At 38.6% G+C, this 16,565-nt stretch overlaps 1 protein-coding gene across 6 annotated transcripts in view; it reads right to left on the reverse strand.

The window, feature by feature from the left end:
* Positions 1-16,565, reverse strand: part of TGFBR3 (transforming growth factor beta receptor 3) — a 139,215-nt gene that overhangs the window by 20,275 nt on the left and 102,375 nt on the right. For all 6 annotated transcript variants that reach the window (XM_027694465.1, XM_027694464.1, XM_027694466.1 and 3 more), the window contains 4 exons: positions 13,242-13,425; positions 7,973-8,141; positions 5,494-5,641; positions 657-846 (listed from right to left, as the gene is read on the reverse strand). In XM_027694465.1, coding sequence (XP_027550266.1) covers positions 657-846; positions 5,494-5,641; positions 7,973-8,141; positions 13,242-13,425 — 691 coding nt within the window. The remainder of the gene's footprint in view (positions 1-656; positions 847-5,493; positions 5,642-7,972; positions 8,142-13,241; positions 13,426-16,565) is intronic.

Genomic DNA, 16,565 nt, shown 5'->3' on the forward strand with positions numbered 1-16,565 from the left:
AGGACAGGAATCTCAACATCTGCCTCAGGCAGATAATTATCCGTAACCCATCAGAGTGCAACTGATAAAATTATGTGAACATAAGGTTTATCAAAATGGTTAAAGTGGTTGAAACTCAGAACTAGTGAGAAAAACAGATGCAACTCTGCTAGCTTCAATGGACCCAGATATCTTTACATCAGCAATGACTTTGTCAAATAACTTTTTCTTTTTAATGGTTGTATTTATTATCATGTCTGTAAACAATTTAAATGTTTATTTAATTGTCTCAAGAAAACACTATGCTCATACTTTTGGGGAAAAAAACAACACCAAAAAAAAAAATCAAAGCTGGACTTATAAATTAACAAGATATCCGGTTGCTCATTCATTTCAGTGAACACTGAGCATGGTCAGATATAAAGTCTTGTGTGTTGGATAAACTATAAACACCTAATTCCACCAACATTTCAGAAAATAAAACAACTTGTCTGGACTTTTCTAATCAAAAAGCCATCATTCACAGATATTACCAGCATTCTTGATGATGAAAGTAAAAGCCGTGCAACACCCCAAACCAAAGCTTCAAAACTGAGAAAACATCTTTTAAGTCATTGTATTCCTGGAAATATAAGATGTATTTTTTCTATATGCTAAAAATCCATTTTTAAGCTTACCTGTATCTTCAAGTTGCAGATGAAATCTGTTAGCAACAGGGGCTTTTGTGTAGGAAGTAACTGGACTATAGTTATGCTCATAAGCCCACTTGATCAAACTCTCATGCGATGAGGGAATATCAGGTATTACTGATTTACTCATAGTCATGGATCGTTCTGTTTCCTTTCCAAACCCAATACTATTTGATGTCTGCAAATAAAGACAAACTTAGTTGGTGATTTATGATTTAAGGATACTTAAAATGGAGTAGTGGTACTGATTGAACCTGTTTTTTTATTCTGTTTTACTCTATTAAATAACAACAAACTGAGGACACCTGGGAAATAAACCCAACCCTGCCACTGTAGGCACATAACTGTTGCATACATGGAAAAAAGCCCCCCTCTTCCTCCCAACCTCTGGTTGGAGTACAATAAATCAAGGTAGTTAAAAACTGTTAATCCCAAAATGAGACAAAGACATATTTACAGTCATTTGTATAATGCAATATTTTCTTCAAAACTGAGTTGATATTACTTCTGAGGTGACGTGAACTCAAGATGCCAACTGATTTTTCAAATGTCCCTTCCGTTTCTTTGATGAGAGCATTACTTCAGCTGCATAAGGGAAAGCCTTTGTTCAAATGAGCATTACTGAAAAAGGCAAAACAGCATGCTCATGAAGTAGAGCTGATACCAGCTCATGCTTTAAAGTCAGCTGGCACCAAGGATAGGCTGTGTCTGAATGAGCACCCTAGAAATGCTGCATGCCTCCTGTAAATTTTTGATTATGTTAAACAGGATTGAACTAAATGCTTAATAGAGCAGTAAGTGAGAGCATGCACATTTATGCATGCCCAGACTACTTAAAAAACATATACTTTCTGCATACAAAAAATTTCAAGATTTAATTAATAATACAAGTTTTACACAAATAAATCGATACAGCAAACTCATAAATGCACTTGCATGTTTCATTTTTTTTTATTATTAAATAATTACAAATAATGCCTCAAAAAAGTTGGCACTGGAATATAGATGAGTCACACTGTCAGTTTCCATTTTCCAGTAAATGTTTTGCTAACTTTCAAATTTTCTTGTCCAAATGGGCAAGTCAAAGGAATAGAACAAGTATCTTTCACTGTTAGAGGGGCAGTTAGAAAATATTAACTGGTATTACACTTAAACTTGCATTTAAGTGCTTGGCATCTTTAACACATATTCACACAAAGCTAAATACATATATATTTATTTTTACATTTACAACACTACTATTATCACTATAACAATCACATCAATGACTACAGAACAAGTTGAATGCAGATGCTGCAGGAAAGGCATTGATGACCCACTTTTCAACGATTTGTGCAATGTGATTGAATTGCACTGATTTGCAGCTGATACCACGGAATGTTCCATAAACACTATAATTTCCATGCTCAATTATCTGTATCATATAGGCTGCATTTTTTTTTTCATCCCCATTGGTTTTCCTCAAATCTTAAATCTCTTTCACTCTAGAACATCAAAAGATTGACTGTTGAGATCTCTTTTAGATAGTGGTTGTAGGGACATGCTGCACAGGTCACAGAGCTTGGCTGCACTTCTCCACCTGACATCAGAAACGACTTTAGAACAAAGAAGTGAATAAAGCATGTAGAGAGTCCTGATGGTATGGCAGAGTATACTTTCAGCTCCCTCCCTCATTTCTTCCTAGAGACCAAGTTCTGCAGCTTTTAAACATTTGCAGCTTCACAATAAAAATAATTTTAGGTACAGAGTGTCTGGTCTGAGGATACTGTTACTAGTACAGTTATCAACGACCAGCAAAGGCCACTGAAGGTAAGAAACAAAAACGGAGCAATAGGTATCCTAATTTTAGTGCCTTAAACTGTTTTGGATCAACTGATCTTTGATCTTCAACAGATGCAAATCTGGACACGACTGATCACACAATGTCATATTACCACAGCTTTGACTGGTTGGAATTATTGTGCTACCCCGACTTTGCTGCAACTGCCTCTCAGCTTTCCTTTACTTTTTTGTCAGAAGGAGACAGCTGAAAAAAATATTATCCCAGAAGTTTACTGTCCTAGCTGGCACCCAAGCACTTCCAGGGCTTGTTTATACCACTCCACTCCACACTGAGCCTCTAAAAGTTCAATCCTGCATCACCTTAGTGAAACAAAACATGAGAACAAGGGCTTGCAGGAATAGACCTCCTTCACTTGCCTGCCCTGTCAACACCTTCACACACAGTGTTTGAAACCAGGCAATCAGAGCCCCCACTAACCTACTCAGAAGAGAGAGACCATTTCTGAGAGTGCTGGGCAGTTGCTGTCACGTAAAGAACAGTCCCTCTAAGCTTTTGAAACCCTCACAGGGTTCTCTGCATTTCACTTCTCTCACTCTTTGCCCCTCAACACACTTATATTCTTTCTGAAACTTCACTGTGCAATTCCCAGCCTTGCAAAGGGACACCAAAACCAAAGGAAGCAGTGTGAACAGCAGCCTACAAGCACATTACCAGACAAGCACTGCAGAGGGGCTGCTGTAAGGACGGACTGCACGCTGGAGTTAAACACAGCCTGGGAGGAAAGCACTGCACATACATGATGTGCAGTATCATTCACCTAAATGACCCCCATTTTACTGGTGTTTGTATACATCCTCGTCCAGAGTTTCAAGAAACACAGCAATCTGGGAGATGAGCTACATGATCTACAATGCCTTTTTTATTTTTTGTCTGTGAACTTAGACCTCAATAACTCACAGTCCTGGGTTTGAGGCAGCTTAGCACTAACCTTTCCCTCTCAGTCTGCCAATCCCCTCAAGACAATTCTGATTCGTACTGACGGCAAGAAGTTAGGAAAATTGAAGTGCATGGAACTGCTTCAACTAATAAAAAGAACATCATGAAACATTACCTAATTGCTTAGTAATGTTTTTATGCATTGTCTAAATTTGGGCTTGGAAAGGCCTTCAGCTTAATAGAGATATGAAGAGATCCTAAATGATGGATATGCAGACTTTTTAATGACATGAGGGAGTTTGGTCCCCTCCCACACCCTCTCTAAATAAAGGAGAGCAAACACATATTCAGAAAATGAAACATCTATATACATAAGGCAGTAAAGCAAACAGTTACTCACAAATCCCGATATAAATACAGTCTTTTATATAATGACATTTCCATATATATTTTATGTATTACTTTTTCTTTCTGTTAATCTAAATAAAGTGTTAACTTCTGCCACTCATTATAGAAGGAATTTTTAATTATACTTTTATAATTATATTATTTATAATTTATATATATATACTTTTACAATAATAATTAATAAAGAAGAAATTTAAAAATAATAGCAGCTTTCCTTTTCTATATTCAAGTACAGCATTTTACACATAACAGAATTTTAAAATTCTGTAGAAATCCTCTCCACGAAAATTGATCATCCATAAAGTGATAGCTTAATGGATGTGAAATATGATACTTGAGCTATCTCCAAGCAGAGAGTGAACTAAAGCACAATACTCTATCCTATGAAAGTAGACCCATATGGGCCCAAATATACAATGGTGAATTTTACATAATAACCTAGAATGAAACTTTCAAGTCAAGTATTGTTTTTTTTGCCCTTCTGCTTACAAGAGTGGTAATCCTCAGCACCCAACCTTGACCTTTCTCTTTAAAGACTGATTATTCAGGACCTACAGAATGACCAGAACAGCCTTTCTTGTCTGTAAGACAAATATGTGTTAGGGATGAAGAGGGAATTTCATCATCCATCCTAGATAATTTTTCCATTCAATTTTCTGAGCAACATCAAAATTTGTCTTCTTTTATTTCCTTCACTCTCAAAATACAGCATAAAATCCTGTCTACCAATCTGTCCTCTTGGGAGATTTAGATCAATCAGCCTTTGGATCCTGTCAAAACTACCCTTACACACATCAAAAGCAGAATGCTACTCAGCAAAGTAAAACTCCCATAAATAGAGAGCTGAAGTTTGAAAACGTAACTGAATTATTGCAAAACTGCTAATCAGGAGGCCACTAGGTGGTCCTGAGCAAACATTCAGCTCAACTGTACAATGTGCTCTTAACTGATCACTTAAGACAGAAATAGGTCACACATTTATTGGCTGCATGATAAGTCCAATTATGTTTATTTATTTCAGACCAAGGGAAAACACATTTTCTTAGTAGAAATGATGCTGAGCCACAAAGCCTGTACCAAAAATCAATGTGAACCAACATTCCCAGTAATTTTAGAAGTTTAGCTTTAGAGATCCTGGTTTTAACTTTTAAAAAATTTTTTATTTGCAGTCTGAGGAGAGAAGAGGTCAATTTGACCAAACTGGGGACAGAAGTACTGGCAGGGAAGAGGGATAGAGACAACTACAACCACAAACAGGAGAAGTAAAACTGTTTCCACTTCTAAGGGTTGTGGGTGTGTGCCACATATTCAGTATTATCCATTCTGCACTCAGAGGCATTGTTCCAACTTCTGAGATGAACCTGTAGATCCACTCACTAAAGTAACAGTAAAAAGGGAGATGAAGATCCAACTTTGTGTTTAGGGTACCTCAACAGAAGTTGAAAAGACACAGACCTTAAATCCTTGCACTAACTACCTGGCTTCTGCGATGCATTGGTCTAATAGCTCATATATTAAAAACTAACGAGACAAAGTAGTTTCTGCATTTACTCCCTGACATGCATTAATAATTAAAAAAAAAGGCAATTAAGAAAAAACATTCAGAAATCAATACAATCTAGCACTATATCACATTTAAATGGATTCTATATTGTTGCAGTATTATATCTCTCAAAAAATAAAGGTGCCTTAACTTACAATCACTTCCAGCTTTCCCTGGACATCATGAGACTTGATAACCCAGTTGACAGACTTTCTACACTTGAGGATAAGTACGACATCTCTGACAAGTCTGGCGCCTGGTTGAGATGGTTTAATGTCAACGATTATATCCACCTGGAGAGCACTGGATGTGGAAAATAGAAAGTTAGAACAGAATGCCAGAAATTTTCAGCTATCAACCTTCTTCCAATCCATCATGTTTCCACTGTCTGGCCAGCTGATTAAAATGCTGGATATTATCCCAGGCAACACAACATGTGCAAAACAGATTGTTATTCCACATACGCTTAAGTGATTTTGCATAACAATAGAAACAAGTACTTTTTAGACAAATAATATTGTTGCCTCTTATTTACAGAGAGTGTGCTATTCATTTCAGCTATTATTTAGAGCAGGTAAGTTATATGACTAGCAAGTTGCTTTATAAAATAAACACTGCTTTCTTATTTCCCTCTGACAGCATGTAAATATAGCTGTTTTAGTTTCCTCTGGTTACAACTGTATTAAAACTCAAAATAATACCTTAAAAAAGGCAAAAAGACAAATTAAGCAGCTTAACGCAAACACACACACAAAAAACCCAAAGCCAAACCAAACCACAAATACTGTATTGGAGGATGTCTCTGCTTAGCAGTTAAATTGTGGAAATTACTTTGCTTAGGATCTTGCGTGTGTTGAGGAATTAAGCAGTGTATTCGGTTTCCAATCCTTCTGGATATATACTTACTCGAAACAGAAAAAACCCCAGATGTCCAGCCCACTGCTTGCTGGAAAATAGATGAACACTATACAGATTTTCAAGATCTCAGTAAAATTAGCAAATGGGCAGAGCAAATGGGTTTGTACACCTTGTCATGCAAAATATCAATTCAATAGAAAAACATAAACTTCTAGACCATCTTAAGGGGCCATACATCACAAGAACATGCTCATCCCCAAGTAACAGGTTTCAACTAATATTCTGCACTGCGACTTAGTTGTATTTTGGGGCCTTTGTTTCATCTCCTGGAGTTTTACGCACGCCCAGATCGGCTTCCGTATGTTTCTTTGAGGATTTAAACTTTGTAAAGATAGCTATGGATAACACGTAAAACTAAGAACAAAGCGACTTATCATTTCTTTTGTTTTGAATAACAAAATACTTAAACATTTTCACTGTTATCTGAAAACCAAACTCCTACTGTACTACCAGCCAAAGCCAAAAGCCCAGTGGGCTTGGAATCCAGGTTGTCATTGCATAACACTACACGGGACGTAGAATGATGGCTGATGCTAAAGATCAGTTCTGTTCAGGATGGGCCTGCAACTCACACCACACAGAAGCAAATCATTTGGGGTTACCTACTCTCCTTCCACTACATCTCAGCACTTTTTTATTCTCCCCAGGTTGCTAGGCAAGAATATTGTCAGGCTCTGGATTCAACATCTTGTAATGAGATAATTATCCTTTTTTACAAAGACTACTTCTCCCATCTCCATCTGCCTGTGTGATCTTCTCATTAGGGATAATACATTCTCATGTGTAACTGCATGAGGAGCACGACTAAACAGTGCTGGATATCCCGTGTCGGCAGTAAGCAGACAGGATTTTAATGTTATCTTATCTTTCATGAAATTGTAACCATCTACGTTTCACAGCAGATTTCTGTTCTAGTAACCATACTCAGCACTTAGGACAAGCTTTTTCAAGTATGACTATCTGAAGCAAACCCCATTAATGTTCTCCCACTGAGATCTAGGAAAGACCAGCAAAGAATGAATGTTTTAAATGTCCTACCTCCCAAAGGTACCTTTGACAATTCAGATAATCCTCATAATGCATACAGAGAGTTATTTTTCCTAACCACTAGTTATAAACTTTTTTGGTCAGTGGATCACTGTCAACCCTTAACATTTCTTGCAATTATCAAACTATCCCTTAAACTCAACTGGAAACTTGACAGAAAATACTGTCATGGATCTTCAGACCAACTGTGGAACAATTACCTTAGACCACAGGTCATTTGCAACCTGTGGACCACTGTTTGGAAGCCACTGTCCTAGGCTTTCTTGCCAGTCATTCCAACCAGTGACAGGTCAAGATTACTTTCAACCTCTCTCTCACCTCCTCATACAGTAGTCTAACCTTAAACCCTATCTGTCAGATGCTGCCCTTACTGATATTCCCTTATTCACCTTAGTCTTGGAAAAATTCGATTGATTGACCAAGAAGGGGGGCGGGATATAGTCCATAAAAACTGTGCTTTGCAGTCTTGTTCAGAAAGATCCTGTGATTATGAAGCAGAATCCAAAACCTTTACATACTGAAGAACTAATTTCTACTTAAGGCAAAGTACTAAAGTCCAAGCTTTTCTTGTAAGTATAAAATGGTTACTTTCAGTTGATTTTTAAATAGACAGGTGAAACCTTTAGTTATGATTACAAACATTTTTAGTCTATTTAGATGATATTTTACCTGTTAGGATTGGAATTTGGAGTGCTTAGTTCAATGATATGAACTTCTCTTTCTTGGACTAAGTTAGACATAAGGCACCCCTCTGCTGGCTTTGGTTGTAGGTATCCCGCAAGGTAATTTAAAGAGAGAAAATTCTTTTTAATGTTGCACAAGGGAGGAAACACTTGATCTGGAGAGGGAAAAAAAAAAAAGCATGTGTACCTTTAAACATAGCTATCAGCTTAGATATATATATATACTGAATATTCTTCAGTGTGGCACTATATTGCTGAAAGGTATATCTATTATCTACAGTAAGCACAACAAATCAACATCATATTGAAAGAGAGATCCCTGTTGCAGTAACATCACATTTCTGACATAAAATATATACTTCTAAACTGAACAGCTTCTATTTATGGATTCAAACATTTAATGAAAGAAAATTCCTACTAAGAGAAATCTGAAAACAATATTGAAGGAAAATATGTGAGCATTTTTCAAAATGAATAAAATACATTTAATTTGTTCCTTGTGACTTTAAAAAATATTTCTTTCTTTTGCAGTTTACTCAGAAACCTTTTGTGATCAATTCCTTCTCCCTCTGGAAAATGTTTTATTCTTGTTATTATAAACTTACCATATTTAAAATACCACAGAAAGTACTTTCCATTTCCTTACTCAATCTATTTCCCTATACATTGTGTAGTCAGAGTCAGTGCTCTCTAGAAATACTGCAGTTCTCTTGTGTGTGGAAAACTGAATACAGCAAGAAAAGGATGAAACCAGTTGTTGATATTAAGGAGGTCTGATCATAATATCCGTAACTGAAATGATGAAATTCTAGCACAGATATTTGATCTCTCTTCTGGTTTTAACTGCCTAACTGATCATGATCATTAACTAGTGCAAAATGCAAACTATAAAAAACAGTCCCTTGGTATGAAGTTCTCATGCACAGCCTACGTTGCTATACCATAGGAAACTGAAAATCAGGAATACTTTGCATTTCTGAGATAGCTTCACATATGAATTGTTATAATACACAGAAGGACTAAGTATCATGTTCAAAGGCACAAGGTTCTGTAAGAATATAATTCCAAATGGCTGGCTCTTAGACCATTGCTTTATAAGAAAGACTTTTCCGATTAAGGTCAGTAGCAAGATTAAAAAAAAAGAAATAAATCAAAAGCATGCACTGTGCACACAAAACTGTGGACAAACTCTTACCAACTTAGCTAAGACCATGTGCTCCCTAACTGACCACTGAAATGTCACCTCTGAAGCACATTTGTTTGTGCTGCACAACTTTGCAGAGAGACCAGAGACTCCTATGGCCCTGGCCTCTGCAGAAGAAATTAGGGGAGTTTCTTCTCCTGATCTTACACAAAGTAGCCTTTGAAATTACCCGTGCTGTCTTCCCTACAGAATCTAGGAAAGCTGTATAAGGCTGTAACTATTCATACTGCCCAAGCAAAGCACTCCTCTAACATCTGGTATGTGCCCTGCCAGATTAGCCTTGAACGCAGCTGCAGTTCTGCCAGCTCCTCCCACAACAGCACAGAATGGAAAATGATCCCAAATGGCTTATGCTGAGCTTGAATTTATATATATATATTCACATACACACACAGACACGGAGGTACTAGCTATTTGCTTCTTAGCTGCTGTGCAACACAATTCAGGCCATAAAATAACAGCCTCTGAGCATTTTGTGGATAGTTACCACACATGCTATCACTTGCCATTGCAAAGAAATCGGTTCTTGCTCCTGGTACTTCCATTAAATGTCTCTGGAGCTCTCCAGAACTGCTACTCTTGCTGCCAGAAGCAGAGAGGCTTCCCAGCCTGGGCCTCCACTCGATAGCACGTTTTTCCTCTGCAGCAAATTTTAACTCTATCAATGGCTACTTGACACACGCACCAAAATGTATTTACTCTTATCCATACCAGTTACCAAAATCTGGGCTGGAACAGAAGAGAAAAGGGGATCCATTTCATCTTTCTCTGCTCACTACCCTTCTTTTCTTTGTTAGTTTCAGGGCTGCCTACTTACTTTGGAAAGGGACTGCAGGTGTCTGCAATCAATTAAAAACATTACCAAACCAGTCAACAAACAGTCAATTTATGGACTCCGTGCCTCTCTAATCTCCACAGACTCCCAGTATGGAATCAGACATGAGGTTTGGTGGCAACACCCTCAGCAGAGGGTCTTTGGCCAGCAGGCCCAGGTGCCGAGGGGCCCCTCTGGGCAGAAGGCACGTGGTGGAGCTGTGTGCACAAGTGTCCAGCAGCCACCTTCTCCTTTGGCATGTGCCAGACTGCCTGGATGGAGACAGAGGACTGCACACTGGGATCTGTAGTTTCTGTGGGCAGCACCTCCATTCGACAGATGAGGACAGACACCGCCTGCTCTATTCTGCACGAATTAGGTGTCATCCACAGGTTCTTGGCTAAAAGTTTAATATCCAAGCTTAACATCATGAGGAGGTCAAGTGTCACTCTCCAAGACAGGCACCCTGGGCAGCAGCAGTTGGATTCAGCAATAAAAATCCCATCCAAGCAGAACTTGCCTTTCAAAGTCTGAGCAGGGGATAAGCAAGGCATTTGCAATTTTCCTCGGGCACTCTGATGGCGGGGCTTATTCATGTGTATTTTGCAGTTTGCCAGCCCTTAGCACAGAGATCAAAACCTTGACTGACATTTAATGGCAGGGGAGACATAGGATCAGGGAAGGGACTACAGAGGTCTCCGGAGGGAGTATGGAAACTCTCGTCAGTACTCATCCCACAGCAGGACATACAGCTAAAGCCAGGCACAATGCAATCACCTACAAGCATTAAACCACACAAGCATGGCATGCAGGATATGTGCACTGGTGTGTACAGGCTATAAATTCAGATTCATGACTGAAGCTTCATCTTCTGCCAGGACAGAAGCACAGTGTTACTATCTGTAAACGGACTGTACATTTTCCAGTTTAGTTATTCTTATGGCTGACTAACATTTTTTCTTATTAGCTAAGAAATGTGTTGATATTAGCCTCCCTCCAGGCTAGCATTTGCCTTGGATTTACACTGGTAATACCGGGTGAGTTAAGTAACATTTAGCTAACTGATAAGCCTTCCTGACTTGTTCAATTGTATCTTACTGAGGCATGAGGATTTAAACTGCCTTCTGCTGAAAAACACATACTAAGACCACTTTCACCATGACCAGTCCTCCTTTCTAGAATCTGACAGTGATTACCATGGCAGTCACTTCGTCATCTCCTTCACTACACAAATCAAGACAACAACAAGAATCTCACTTCTTGTGCCCCCTTCCTCCACACCCCCATTCTGGCCCCTCGAAGTTCTTGCTGTGGTCACCATCCCTGCAGTATTTATTGACCACTCTTTAGAATCAACAGGATTCAGATGCACTTGGCCCTGACCCAGTTTGCTAGTGCTCTCAGCTGCCTTTCATTTGCAGCTTCAAAAGTGACTTCAGAGACCCATGGCATCAGAAGCAGCTTTATTCTATGAAAAAATCATCCTTCTTCAGATCTTTTAGTCCTCTGGCTTGCATTTTCTGTGCACTGTATTCAGCTACAGCCTCCACTTCTAAAATGTTACATCTTCCAGTTTCAGATTTGTCTACCTTGAGTGAATCTGAAATGTAGACAATTATATGAATACTGCAATTAAATTCTGTATCAGTCAACAGCAAGGAACTACTTCATATGACCACCTATATATTATGAGTAATACTAGCAGTGATGCACAGACTGGCAGCTAAAGGTACCTTACTAAAATTGCTTGAGGAGTATAAATTTTATATGAAAAGCCCAAAATGTACATCACTGTATGCTGTGGTTTGTGAAATTCAGTGATTCTATTGTTCAGTCTGCAGAGAAGCAGAGCAGGACCGTGTCCCACGTGGTTTCCTTAGAACTCTTTGCATGACTGCTGCAGTTCAAGAACTGACCCTCTCCCCACCCCTGAACACATGCATAACCCCCCACACATACATGCACTTTCATTCTTCTGCCAAGAATTTAAATCAAAAGCCAATACGGTTACAGCTGAGCTAGTTTGTAGGAGCCTCCACAGAAACTGTCTATTTTGGTTGCCTGCCAAGTTCCATTTTGTGTACTTACTCCTAATTAAATTGCGTTTTAACACATTCTAAAGATGATACAAAACTCTCCTCTTTAGCTGCCTGGTTTGACTGGAGACATGCAAATCAACAAACAAAATTTTATCTGTTTTTTTTACATATCTAATTCAATATTCATCTCTGCAACGCAGAGACCACCACTCCCATATATACGTTCCAAGAGCACTTTAATAAGCTAATAAATATATTTCTGAATGATTTTCTGGCATTAAAATCCAAGACTGGTGCCAAGCAGAACAACAACAAAAAAAAAAACACACAGGGGAATCCTCTACAAATTTGGCAGGATTTGGAAAAAACCAACACAGGCATGTTCTGATTTGGGGGGCAAGCCTCATATGTCAGGAAATCAAATGATCAGATACAGGTGGTTGGGAAAGAATGTTTTCTCCACAGAGGGTTTTTGGCTGTTTTGTTTTTTTTCTTAGCCAACTAGTTCAGCTACGCAGGACTTTCTATAGAAATATTGCTGCAAAGGCTCATATTGTTATATTTTCCAATACTGCTCAGCTGCAGAGCTACAGCCCCAACCCTACCCTAATATGGGCCTGTAAAGTCCCTGAGGAGCTGGAGTCCTCTCCCACCTGCATTAGGCCACCTGACGAATCTGGCAAGTGGCTCACAGGGACAGGAAATCTTTCTCCTTGGAATGAAAATGCACAAGGACAGACTGAGGCGACTTATTTTGGTGAGGAAAGCAGTAATTCTTTGCCCAAAGTAGCCTGGATCCTTATACAAGCAAATACTGAAAAAATTACAACTCAGGTATTTCTGGAAATTACCCCCTACATCAAGGTCTCCACTTCAGTTCTTCAGATGAATGCACCCAATCACCGTGAGCAGCTGATTTCATTTAAAAGGCAACGCTTTGACTCTTTTAAGATTCTGAGCAATTGCATCCACATTTATGAGCATAAAATTATGGCATCAGAATCCACTAAAAGTTGCCTAAATCCAAGGTCTTGTCTTTAGACTTGCTCTTATTTCTCTGCCTTCCCCTTTCTTATCATATCTCTTGGAAAATGAGAGATATGTTTAAAGATTAAAATACAAAAAAAAGTGAAATAATACTACAGCAACACAATATCCAGAAGTATCTATCAATTTTGTTGGTTTTGTTTTGGTTTACCTTCTCCTACTTTAATATAGATGTTTCTTGATATTTTAAGTTCAGTGAAAGATGTTACTGCTCCATATTCCTTCTGGGCCCACTGTAGCAGATGTTCATTCTTCTCAGGAAAAAACTTTTCTTCTGTTTCTGCTGACAAGGAGAAATTTCCCTTCTCAAACTGAACAACGGAACCTAAAGACACCTGAGGGGAATAAAAAACATATTTTTAATGGAGTACATTTAACCACCCAGACAGGTAGCAAGTTTAAGCAATGTAATCTGCCACACTCAAACTGGAGGGTGATTATGGCTTATTTCCAACAATGCCTAAATGTCACACGTTTTAACATGTGCATAATGATTCCTTTTTCTGAGTTGTTCTTGTAAAATGGAAGTGCCCATGAGCCTGGGCAGGGTGCACATGGCAGACTAACAGAGGGCTCTGAACCACTCTCTGAAATATTGCTGCAGAAGTGGACCACAGTGCTGCAAGGGGAGATAAACTGTGGGGGCAAAGAGAGGGCTGGAAGACAATAGGAAAACTAAGCAGGAGAAAATAAGAAGATGATCTGAGGAAATGAAGGCAGATAAGAATATGAAGCTCAATAGAACCGAGAGCTACTAAAGCAACTCCCAAATCAGACAGAACATGAGTCCAAGCTCAGTGACACATAAAGGCCAGCCCATAAACACAGGGTAAGGAAAGAGAAAGGCTAAAAGAAATGGAAAATATGACCCCTGGTGGCCTAGTGGTTAGCGTGCAGGACTTTCACTGCTGCGACCACGGGTTCGAGTCCCCGGTCTCCTGGCCTGATGGAGGTCGTTAGCCCTGTGTGGCCATCCATCTATGAGAAGGACACTCTAAACAAACCTACGTCCTGAGGACCTCACTGCCATTGTCCAAGCTTGCTTGGCCCCGGCAGATGAACCTTAGGATTAAAGGGTGGGCTCAGTTCAGCGCAGGCTGTGTCTCACCTAAAAAATCCATTGCGCAGGCTGGAAAGGTAAAAAGACCTTTCCCCAAATCTTCGTTCGCGAAGATGGGCCATTATAATATTATTATTTTTTTTATTTACAGGAAGTAAGGAAATGTTTTAGTCTAATACATAACGCAGATGAGTTACACATCTTCAGAAAAATTCTTTAAAATAGGTTACATTAACTGAGGTCTTCACTAAATGTCATTTAAAGCTAAAATGTCATTTAAAACAGTCAAAATGGAAAAACAGTAAGTAGAAGTGTAACAGGTTCTACAGGAGAGCCTAAGATTTTCAAACACAACTTCACTGAAGTGGTAATAGCATCATTCAAGAACAGAAGGTGGCAGAGGGTAAGACTCTCTTTCAGATTGGGACCTGCTTCAACTTGTGATGGTCTTGAGAGATAAACAAGTCATTTCAGATTTACTACAATGCAACATCATCCCAACAGCAACCTTTTGACTCGCCTGTCCCAACACTTCCAAGACATTTGTCAGCTCTCAAGAGGTCCCTACAGCAAATGGTGAAACAGCAGCATTCCTTCATCTGCCCAACCTCAGGAGCCATCACTCATCCATGTACTTTACTGTCTCTTCTTCAAGGTGCTGACAGACTGGGGCCTACAAGCCCTATCCAGACTGGTCCTTCAATGAACACTTTCACTAAGATCTAAAACCATCAAGTCAAGAATAACATGTACTTGAGCGAAAGCACAGTAAGATGAATAAGCTTTCAGGTGTGAAAGCATCAGTGAAGATTGCTTTGGATGTATGCCCTGTAGCTTGTTCAGATATAACACACAGCCCCTACTTCCAGACCACTGCAGTAGATAAGGCTTCATGAAAGAATTACCACCGTATTTTCTTCTGTTATCCTCAGAGCACCTCAGGAAGAAGTCAGAGTCACTCTGTTGTTCTCCTCCCTCTTCACTTTTCCCATCTTTCTATTAACTCAGATTTTTTTGGTGGAACAAAAGTGTATTTTTTTTATCCAACTGAAAATCCAAAACTACTGATGACTGGAAGAGGGAAAATTACATCATAACAATTTCTGCCCAGAGTACTATTTACACATTACAACCAGTAATGGTCATAAGTATCTCTTAAGTCTTTTATAAAACTAATTATTTTACAGAAATTATCTGAAGTCAGGTTTCAATTACAGAAATTACCCAACAGCAACCAACTATTGCATCACCTGGAGCTATTGTTCCCAGCACTATTTCAGGGTGATACATACCAATTTGTTTAGCACCTACAAAAATATTTGTCAAAGTAGACACATAAATGACATCCTTTGGCATATGAAAAGAATTTCTAAGTTCTTCCCTGTGCTTCCAGCTAGTATTTATTATGCACATATCACATATTCTCCTCTAAGAGAAAGCCCAAGTAATTCAGAGTTCAATTTGACCACACCTGTCACAAAAAAAAAACTCCGGAAACCTTTTGCCACAATAATTTTCAAAGTTTAAACTAAAATCTGTTTTGATTCTGAATAATCTTCCTTATTTGTTATTTTTTATATGACTACCATAAAACACTTCCTTCAAATGAAAAAGAAGTTTTTACTCAGTGTAACACAGACTACACCACATTCTCTCAATACTCTCACACTTCTCAAATAAGAAAGCAAATTCTACTATTGGAGTAAGTCCACTGCCCCCAAAACTACAATACTAGGAAAGGAGAGCAACACATTTCTCTCTAAAATGTATTTAGTAAATAGCATTCACTGTACTTTCACCACTTAGAAGCTGCTGGATTGATTTTATGGGACATCTCTACAGTGCTCCTAACACATTGAATTCTGTGTAAATTAAAAGCATACAGTCTCAGAGGATGACACTGACACAGCATAAGCCAGGTCATGCCAAATTGCATACAGAGCACCTCTTAGAAATGCTGTCTTTTATATCAGAGACATGTGGGATATTTTTGTAGAGCTTTAGCCTAACTAGAAAAATCTCCCATGCATGAAAATTGCAGGATTTAAGGACTTAACCGGTGATTATTTGGAGGAATACTAAATAGATGTTGGCATTCCACCCACAGAAAGAAGCCTCCTTAACTACCTCAAAAATACTACAGTTTATCCAATGTAGTATAGTAGTTAGTTTTCATTTACAGAGTGTTCCTGGTATTTTTTATGGTCAGCATAAGGGTAAAGCAGCATCAGGGTATCTTTTAAGACATTTGAGGACAGCATAAGAGAAAATATTATTCCTTCTAAATAATGACCAAAGAAATGCATTACCTTGCAATAATGCATTTTCACTGTATTTTTCATTTGAGATAGTTAAATGTTTGCTAACAAAACAGCTTTCCTCCTCAGAAAACACTTGGGTTTGCATTTATTACTA

This window comes from Neopelma chrysocephalum, unplaced genomic scaffold (assembly GCF_003984885.1).
Source record: "Neopelma chrysocephalum unplaced genomic scaffold, ASM398488v2 Primary Assembly neopelma1_97, whole genome shotgun sequence".
NCBI lineage: Eukaryota > Metazoa > Chordata > Aves > Passeriformes > Pipridae > Neopelma > Neopelma chrysocephalum.